The sequence below is a fragment of the Penaeus vannamei genome, chromosome 31 (genome assembly GCF_042767895.1).
Source record: "Penaeus vannamei isolate JL-2024 chromosome 31, ASM4276789v1, whole genome shotgun sequence".
Classification (NCBI taxonomy): Eukaryota; Metazoa; Arthropoda; class Malacostraca; order Decapoda; family Penaeidae; genus Penaeus; species Penaeus vannamei.
In genome coordinates, this window is record NC_091579.1 from 14,648,771 (window position 1) to 14,659,133 (window position 10,363).

General features: G+C 37.2%; 2 protein-coding genes across 7 annotated transcripts in view; one reads left to right on the forward strand and one right to left on the reverse strand.

Moving 5' to 3' along the window:
• The window catches only part of LOC113809056 (alpha-2-macroglobulin), a gene marked incomplete at its 3' end in the record, with an annotated part of 240,225 nt that overhangs the window by 188,851 nt on the left and 41,011 nt on the right, over positions 1-10,363 (reverse strand).
• Positions 1-10,363, forward strand: part of LOC113825796 (longitudinals lacking protein, isoforms H/M/V) — a gene marked incomplete at its 3' end in the record, with an annotated part of 18,708 nt that extends 8,345 nt beyond the window's left edge. For 2 of the 6 annotated variants that reach the window (XM_027378625.2, XM_027378624.2), the window contains 3 exon segments: positions 8,461-8,554; positions 8,752-9,345; positions 10,125-10,363. In XM_027378625.2, coding sequence (XP_027234426.2) covers positions 8,474-8,554; positions 8,752-9,345; positions 10,125-10,363 — 914 coding nt within the window. 6 annotated transcript variants of the gene reach the window in all.

The window sequence follows — 10,363 nt, forward strand, 5'->3', positions numbered from 1 at the left end:
ATTATTGATGTTTTTATACTTCATTTACGTGTTTGAAGATTTAGTAGACAGTGAATTACGGGAATTGGTCTGGAGAACCTTCAGCATATGCGCATTTTCACATTTCTGGCCGCTGGGTTTGACGGGAGGATTCGCGGGCATTCGGTGACAGAAGATTGGTGAGAAATGTCTGGTTTTCAGTGATGCCTTGATTCCAGGTTATTCTTAAGACTCTGAGGCCATCGAGTACCCCAAATTCCGTAAAAAGTGATAAAAAAGATGCAGTCCACAATAAACCAACAGAAAGAAGTGAAGGAAAATTGACTGATTGGCCTTTTGATATATAAAGGTATTTGGTTTATTGTTTATAGTATGGATACAGCTTTATCTTGCCGTACATACCGAGATTAAGAGAATATGTCGTGGGGGGTGTTGGGGGGCAGAGCCCCCCATCAACCCTCTCCTTGGGTAGTACCTGAAGGGCATGCCTAGTCATGGTACCATTAATTGTTGGTTTAGGTTGGGTTATGGGTCAGGACGTATTTTAGGGTTTGGAATGTGTGAAATCCTGTAGATTTTGCTGAAAGATGGGTTGGAATCCTGTAGAATTTTTGAATGTTGGGGCGTCGGTGAGTAAACTTTCAAAGGTGGCGGGCATGTCCGTAAAGTTTCATAAGCCTTTTACTAGTGTTTTTTGTGCAAGTTTTACGCATTTCTGTTTGCTATTCTTCTTATTTAAGCCTGTTTTACCTCATAATTTCCCTGATATACTTCATGACCTCCACTGCTATCGGGGCTTAACGCATCAAGATCATCGGCTGTGATTGTTACAGAAATGATCATCAGATTCATTCTCATCACTCGAGAATAAACCTGATGATATAAATATTGTCTGGAAAGTTCCAATTGTCATAAAAAAAAGAAAAACTTGTTTTGGAATATAATGCTGCATTTGGAACTCCTCGTCTTGCTTGTCCAGACAACTTGTCAGGACCAGCAGGACAACGAGGCTTCATTCGGAACCTCCAAGACCCTCGTTGTTGAGTATGCAACCAGCGTGAAAGTAAACATTCACTCTTTTATCATACTAGTGCCTTTATTTTACACGCTGCATAGTTTCTTTTTTAACTCCTTTGATGCATATTAACTTATCTGCAAATGACAAACACAAAAATATCCTTTGACAACATCAAGAAAGGACTATAAAATTACCCATCAATATCTTGTAGTGGTCTGCAACTGTCATTGTTTACATACAAATGCTATTGTGATGTCTTTTTATCCTGCTTGCTCAGCTTCGCAGGAGGGTGAGATGGACGAGATGGAAAACTTGTCTAGGACGAGAAAGTAAAGGATCCGAACGGTCAAAACATCTTGTCCAACTTGTCTGGATGAGTAGATCAAGGAGTTCGGAATGCAGCATAACAATACTACCTGACATATATTCTAGTTTGGCAAAATATAGACTGGTTCCTTACTTGACATGAAATATATATTGCCAACTTAAATGTTGACAATCTCGGTCTTTCTAGATTGTTTATATGTTGTGCAGATTTGTTTCCTTTGATTATAGTGACGACGGACATAAAGACCTAGACTCTTCTATGATTTAGTTGTAGCAAATAGAGGATGATAGATTGTTTGATTCAGAAGTAGTTAAACACCTGTTCTGTGTGGTGCAGTGGCAGCATTCTTGTCTAGCAATCTTATTGACCTTTATTCAAATCTTGCACTGCTAGTGGATGGTAACCCCAGCCATTCCTTGCATATGGGGCAATTTAGAAACACAATAAGCAGCCATAATTTGACTGGAGTTACAAGAGCCTGAAACACCAAATCGTAAATGATTAATTTTTATTATTATTATTATGTTTTACACCCTGCTGATGGGCATAGCTATAGCCGTCATAGAAAGCCAACCCTTCATGACAGGAATGTGTATATGCATCATGACTGGCTGTACACAGTGAATACCTTGCTGGAAAGGCTTGACAGTTGGCAGTAGTCACCAGATTCATTGGCACACAGAGAATTCTGGCACTGTCTGTGTAGGGTTAAATGGAATTAAAGGGAATGATGATAATTTGTTCTCAGATGGATGATCTTTCTACTTATTTTTATAATACCAGTAATTTTTCAAAAATACTGACCCAGATAAAGGTATGAATGATAATAACTTATTTCTAACAAGAATTCTTATTTTTCTAAAAATACTGACCCATGAATGAACATCTTAAGTAGAGAAAGGTGTGAATGATAATAACTTATTTCCAACAAAAATTCTTGTATCAGCAAGAAACAATTTTATATCAGACACAAGCTCATACTACCACAAAGTAACCTCTCTGAGGCAGTCAGTGGTTCTATTTATAACATCTAAAAACTCATCAATATGTTGTATGAAAGGATGAAAGATTTGGTATGAAATTAGTAAGCCAATTTGCAAATAACCTTGACATTGCTGTACAGCTCATTGATTTGAACTGGAACATGATCTCAGCACCATGATCAGCAAACATTGAGCTGATGTCTATCACTACAGTATTAACCCAATAATGACGGGTCTCCCACATATGAGACACCTGAAAAATTTAACATTGCCAGGCGTCCCGCCAGTGTGACACTATATTGGGGCTCACGCTCTGACGCAGCAAAGGGCCAGGGCCGGCGGGCGGACAAACTCCGGGGAAGCCCCACCTGCCGATTTTGTAGCCGGCCAGAATCTTTTATTTTTGTCTTCAAAATATACCGGTGTTGATAGGTTAAGAATACATTGGTGGGATATGTAGATGAAGTTGAACATTTAATATAAAATCGGTAATTCTTTACAGTATGGACACAATCGTCAGAGACTAAGTCCCCAACTCCACGTCAAAAAATTTATTCATCAATCAAAGTCCAGCACTGCCCGTGGGGAGGGTTGATGCGGGTGCTCCGCCCTCCGACACCTTCCAGAAAACATTGTCCTCACCTGGGTATGCATGGTAAAATAGAGTTGAAACTCGGGAGCACTGAGTGGACTTCGGCTGAGAGTGGTGCATTCCATAACCATTTTCTTTATTTGTGGCATTTCAGTTTGTGTCTACAGTTTGGCTGCTACTTTTTGTCCTCTACAAGAATTTCATATTTATTTAGCCCTAGGCTAACTTTGTGTGTTCATACTGTACAGATTAACCATAAAATAATATTTTGTGATATTACCAGCATGTATTTCTGGTGAAGATATAATCAATACATGCATCAGGGAAGTGATCTTTAGCAGTATTAGAGTAACAAATTTGCAATATAAAGCAAAGTTACTTCTAGAGCTGTTTACAGGTACACTGTATTTGGTGCAGTGCCTTTTTATAATCAATTAGGTACAGATCTTAAATCCCAGAATGCTGGTGTACCAGTACTAGACCTGTGTGGACCTAAATGGACTTACATATACACATGTATATTCTTTTATTGTGACCAAAGCATTTAGATACTACTATAATGTACAATTCACCTCTTGGAACAGACTACAACATTGCTAGTGCCTTGCCTACAGAATAGTAATGATGATTTCAAAGCTTAGAATGTGAACCAGTCAAGTTTTCGTCTTTGTTTTCATAAAAATAATGCCCCATAGATCTTGCTGTGGTCACTGGTGGTGATGAAGAATTATAGATCCCTTGTGTCTTGTGTCTAACACAATAAAACATTCTATTAAATCTGTTATTATCAGTTCAAACATGCTCCTGTCCTTATTGAAGATCAATCATTATTTGAACAAGTACTTCAGGCACAGGTACAGATTGTACACCCAACAACAGAAGCTGTGATGCCTCGCCAGACCTAGCTTGGAGAGATCATGTCCTTCTTGTCCTGAAAGGAGGCCCATGTTCAAACTACCAGGACATAGTTAGGATGGTTTGAAAGTGAGAAGGGAAATTACAGATATCAGGCAAAGAAAGGCTATCATGATTGAAATATATATGGAGAGAGAGCAAGGGATTGCTTTTGTCCCTGTTGACTTTGTTGATTTGATGAATATTTTGGACCTGCCTTAAGAAATAAGTTAGCATATATCATTAAGAAAATGATTATCATGAAATCTTATCACAGTTTTATTTTGATTCCCTATCACATTTTCTCTATAAAAATTATTTAACATTGTTAGAACTATTCATATTAATATTTGTCAGACGGAAATATCCTTCATTTGCATTATCCAGAACTGTATATTAATATATAGCTATGCATGATCCTAAGCAGCTGCTCTCTCTCTCACTCCGTCTTGTATCACCTGGATCCGCTATTTAGATAATGGTAAACTTTTGATGTGTTATTTGGAAAATAGAATAATACTCATGACAATATTTCATGCACCATTACATTTTCCAAATGTTCTCAATCAATTCATTACCAAAAATAAAGAAATGAATATGTAAAAGACGGACAGAATAGGAGATATCGAAAGTAATGGGTTTCTTGAATACTTTGGAGGGGGAACATCGACATGGTGTTGGACACCAGCCGCTGAAATGACAAATAAAGGTGGAAGAATAGGTAGAGTCAAGCCTGAGGGAATATTCCCTTAGCCTTGGGTAGAGTGAAGCTAGACTCGGCACTTCATGGCGTGAGTGAGCAAGTGTGAGCTGGGAAGAGGGTTCACTGGGAAGATGCCCTTTAAATTGATTTGTATCTCAAACTTTAAAGTGATCTAATCAATATAATTTATATAATCATTATAAATACTTTTTATAAGTATGTTATTGCGAGGGGTGGAGACAGGTTGCCTATCCCGCCCAAGCTGACCCTAATCAAACCATGTTTCGCGATTCAGGAACATGACTGGAGTTCGGGGTTCATAGGAGGCACCCAAATGAAATAAAAGGAAAACACAGGAATCGATACCTAAATCTTTACACCCAATTACCCTTAACGTTTTGTGTCCCAAACCATTTATCAATGTTTGGTAGTTCAAGAGGCGCTATTTGAGACGGTGCATTAGTGAATTATCTTTGTATTGAGCTTGTAAGATTTAGATATTGATTTTGCTTTTGTGTAGCCTTTTTTAAATAGGTGTGCCCTAACTGGGAGGGGTCGCATCCTAATTTACATTTCAGAATGTCTCACGAATACTTTAATTCACGAAAATATAGCCAGTTAGACCTACTACTGAAAATTCATGATGTGATATTTTTTTTACATGTTCATTTCACTTTTTCAAAGTTATTTACTTACTCATTGCATAATGGAGATAATGTGGCCAGAATAAAAGTTATTATAACCACTCAGAATGGGAAATAGTCATTATAGAAAGGATATAAGGTTTGAAATCAATTAAATTAGTATGACTCAAACCTGTCCTCTGTTGCATAACCCAGATTTTCATGCAGCATTTATTAGTGACTGAGAATGAAGTGTTACACCTTCCCCAGGTTCATTTTAATTGACTGTAAGCAACTGAGAGCTTAGAGAGATGGATCTAAGAAAATGTGATAAAGAAATACAGATTTATGTAAGTAAAGGTGTGGTGGTGTGCTATTGTAGTGCATAATGAAACTATTAATAATTTTTTTAAGGTAGCAGATGTTTTTAGCCTATTGCCACAATATTTCCTATCAAATCTCCTCTGCTTATGGTAAATAAGGTGCTCTATATGCAGGTTTAACCCTTTGAATCCGGTTGTGTCACGGAAATCACACTGATGAAAACTTGGGCATTGGGGTTATATAAGTGGACAACATTCCGGGCGTGCGGCACATAGGCCAGGCACATTCGAACACCCATGAGTGGTGACAAGACTCTGTGCCTCCCCTTTGCAAAGTTATTTTGTGTAAACTTTTTAGCTTTATCGCCATTTTCCAATGTCCTTATTTATCTGTTGATTTGCTTTATCCAGATGGTAATAGCTTATTTTCCTTCCCCAGACACCATATCATCTCTCTATGTAACAAATACCTCAGTGCAGGAAAAAAAAATATGGAACATTTGTTTTTTTGTGTCATATATCTCATTTTTTTGTAATTTTCAGTTTAACGTGATACAACCTGCACCACCGGTCACAGCAGCTGAAGGTTGAAGACTCCTTGGATTACAATATATCAAAGGAAATGCACCTTGGATTACAATATATCAAAGGAAATGCACCTTGGATTACAATATATCAAAGGAATGCAAAGCAGTAACCATTTTCAAAGAACATTAAATTTATATATGCTTGTATGAGGGTAGAATAACTATCAGGGGCCAAAACCTCCACAAAAAATCTAAGGAAAAAGATCTCAATACTGGAAAAAAACTAGATCAAGTATGCTAAGGGAAACCTACATGCAATTTTTCTTTTGACACAGGAAAAGAATTATTAGACCTATAAAGCTACATTAAAATTATACAAAAACAGGCAAAATTTGGGGAAAATTTCATAGACTTAATGAAAATATTTAAGGGGGCTGTTGCACTGAATTTTTTTATGAATATTTTCAAAAATACCCAAATTTAAAAGAAAAATCTTCTGTAATCTAGTAGGATTTGGCAACCCGATGACATAGTATTTCTGCTAAATGCATAAAGATAAAGGGGTTATTACTATATCTCTGATCCCCCAGCCCACCTCTGGCTCTGATGTTTACTTTGTTTCATTCATGCAAATATACTCAACAAATTTGTTTTTTATTTTTTTCAATTTATTTTGGTATTCTCTGGTATCTAGCTGGCATTTCTGCCTCCTGAATTAGCTGATAGCCATGACTAAGAGACAAGGCGGGCAGTCACCACGAGAGAGTCAGAGGGAGAGGCTGCTCATTTGCTGCGTCCACGACACCATCCCATAGACGTACCCCTGATGTGCCCTCATTACACACTAAGTGGACACGACGAATGATAGATGTTATTCCTGTAACTAATAAACATAATATGATGAAAAATACATCTCAATCACAGCTGCAGCAGTTGTTTATTCAAATGAAATGCCTCACGAGGTACTGACACGCGGTACTTCTACACTCATCTGCCGTTACTGCCATTAGTACCTTGGAAAAGGAGAGGACCAGGTACCAGCTACACCCTCAGAATACCATCTGAATGCCATAGAATGCATCAAGATTGATACAGAGATCAGATTTCTAAAGAAAGAAAGAAAGAAAGAAAGAAAGAAAGAAAGAAAGAAAGAAAGAAAGAAAGAAAGAAAGAAAGAAAGAAAGAAAGAAAGAAAGAAAGAAAGAAAGAAAGAAAGAAAGAAAGAAAGAAGGAAAGAAGGAAATAAGGAAGGAAAGAGGAAAAGAAAAGAAAATGGAGGAAAAAGTATCACCAATGTCAAAGCCTGATATCTCAAAACTACATCTTTGTCAACATTCTTTTTTGTTTCTCCATAACTACTTGGGCAATTCTAATGGGGTTTGGATCATTTGAAAGCTGAATGAATTTGCGATTTAGCAATGATGCTGATTTTCATTTCAGGTGATAAAAGTCCATATTTCATATTTTATATTTTGAACAACAAACAAATTTTTTTCCACTAAACTAAGAGGAAATTTCAAAATCCGAATTGTTACAAATTTAGGTATGGCTATAGAGTATATGTGGTATCTTTTTCAACAAGTTCAGTCAATGGATAAGTGAGATACATAAATTATATAGATTTTTTAATAACTTCATTGTTTATTATTCAAAGGATATGAAACATGGTGGTGTGATTTGGAGTAAGCTGTATACAGCCAGCCCACCTGCTGCAAGGCATGATGTGTTTAGATGTTATAGGCTGTTATGTCATGACGTCTGTAACCATAACCATCACCGAGGAGTTAAAGGCTGAAAGATAATGTAAAAAATAATGCAAAAAAACAAAATAAGAAATTTTAGCCTGAAAAAATACAAATGGTTCCTTTATTAAAAATCAGATTTGATCTATTTTTGCTGCTTCAAGGAAATTACTTAATTATTAATTGCTGAAATTATTGTTAAAGGTCTTAATTGATGTGCTGTGTTAGCAGTAAGACTGTATATTAATGTAAAAGACTTGTTACGCATTCTGTTTTGGGTGATCTTTTTTAAAGTTTGATATTAACAGTGTTCCCTGGTATCAGTAAAATTATTTGGAATTTGCAATGCCACTATGGCAAATTCTCAAGTGGATAAGATAAATTAAAATTTTCTGTTAACCCATTCACGCCAGTATATTTTGAAGCCAAAAATAAAAGATTCCGGGCGGCTACAAAATTGGTGGGCGGAGTTTCCCCGGAGTCTGTCCGCCCACTGGCTGCGGCTCGCTGCTGCGTCGGAGTGCGAGCCCCAATACAGTGTTACACCGGCGGGACGCCTGGCAATGTTTATTTTTTCAGGTGTCACATATGTGGGACACCCGTTATTATTGGGTTAATATTCCCTACTTATAGTTGTAGATTTGTGTTATAATGAAAGTATTATTATGAGAACCTAGCTTAGTATTTGTCTCAGTTCCATCTTTATTTAGTCATTTTTGATTATTAAAATTTGTTGCAACTTTTGCAGAAATACACTAGAGATGGAGGAGGGTATACTCTCACTGCGTTGGAATAATCATCGATCTACATTTTTCCATATTTTATCTACACTTCATAGGAAGGTAAGAATTGGGATGAGAGTTTACTTTATTTGAATATAAATGTATGATGAGAAAGAAATGATATATATTTGGCCTAGAAATGTACATGTGAAAACAACTTTGAGACAGTAGAAAATCTTAAATTCAGGTTTTTAGGAACAATTTAGTAGGGTAACTTAGTCAAATAGAAGTTAACAAAATTCTTCTCTTTGTTTCAGGAACTTTACAGTGATGTAACGTTAGCATGCAATGGTAAATTTTTCCCAGTACATAAGTTGGTGCTTTCAGTGTGTAGTGAATATTTTGAGGAAATGTTTAAGCAAACCACATGTAAACATCCCATAATAGTACTTAAGGATATTCTTCATGACGACCTTGAAGCGCTTCTCAATTACATGTATGCGGGCGAGGCAAATGTAGCGCAAAATGACCTTGCCAGATTAATTAAAGCTGCTGAGTGTCTAAGAATCAAAGGTCTTGCCGTCCCGGATGAAGCCCCCTCTTCCAGTGAGAGTAAAAGATCCCATAACGAGGGGCTGAGAGAGGAAGCGCCTCACCCCAAGCGGCGGAAACATGATGACAGCTCATCGGCCTCCTCCAAGTCGAGTCAAGGACGACAGTCAGAGGATGAACCCAAAGATAAAAATTGCAAGGAATTGTCCAGCTGTATGGAACAACAGCAACAACAGAGTGGAAGATATAGTGGGCAGAGTACGGGGTTACAGCAAATAACAAGTCCGGAACTACAACTTGAATTAGAAATGGGGAGATCAAGTCAAGATGACAACAGTGCTACACAAGATCTTGCTGAGGTGAGCTATTTGTCATGATACCGACATCCTTTTTTGATTAAAATAATTTGTTGACTCCTAAAGACCCCTGAATTAGTGTCCCTGTCTTGTCTCCTCCAAATTAGGGGTTGGTTTTTACAAACCAGATTTTAATTCGTTCTCAGATGTTAGATGTATGAAACACATGATATTGTCAAAATTAAAGGGGTGAAAAGAAACACAGAAAAAGCAAAGTAAATGTGTCATTTGATATTTCATGATATTGATTTTACATGCTAGAAAATGTATATTTCATTCTCAGATGTCACAGAAAAAAACATTGAAGGTGGTGAAATATGATTAGTAACTCTGCAGAAGAGATTAAAGGAAAATGGGAAGGGTAGAAGAGACATGAGTGTCTATGGAGCAAATATTGTCAAAATAATTGGTTCAGAGTCACTCAACAAAAAAGACATTCACAACAAAATCACTCCAAATCAGCCTTACATCATGATGGAAAAGACGTGGTCAGAGTGGAAGGGGAAATAGATATAGTGGGGAATGCTGGACAAAACATGCCAGTGTCTAATTTATTAATTAACACAGAATTTTATTCAAGCAAAAATGTGGGAAAACAGCACACAATTTGTATTAATTTATGTATAATGGTGATGAATAAAATGCAAGATGGGAGCGACTAGCAAGGGACACTTTAGGGGTTATTTGTGTTTATGATATTAAAATGATAGTGATCCTGTTTTCATTTTACTATTATTAGAATCACAAGCATGGCAACCTTTAAAAGAGTCCCTTCAAACCAGGTTGTCCTGGATGAACAGCCGCTGATCAAAGAGGAGATCCAGGAACCCAAGCATGAACACGATGATGACATAACTCACCAAACGGACTCGGAGGCAAGCATCAGTTTTGACCCCCTAAATTCTGGAGATGAAAGAGGAGGGGGTACAGGCATATATGACCCACAGCTGATGGTATCACACCCACAAAGTGTCCTACAAGATATCATGGTGCAAGGGGTCCCGGGCCCATCTGGACTGCC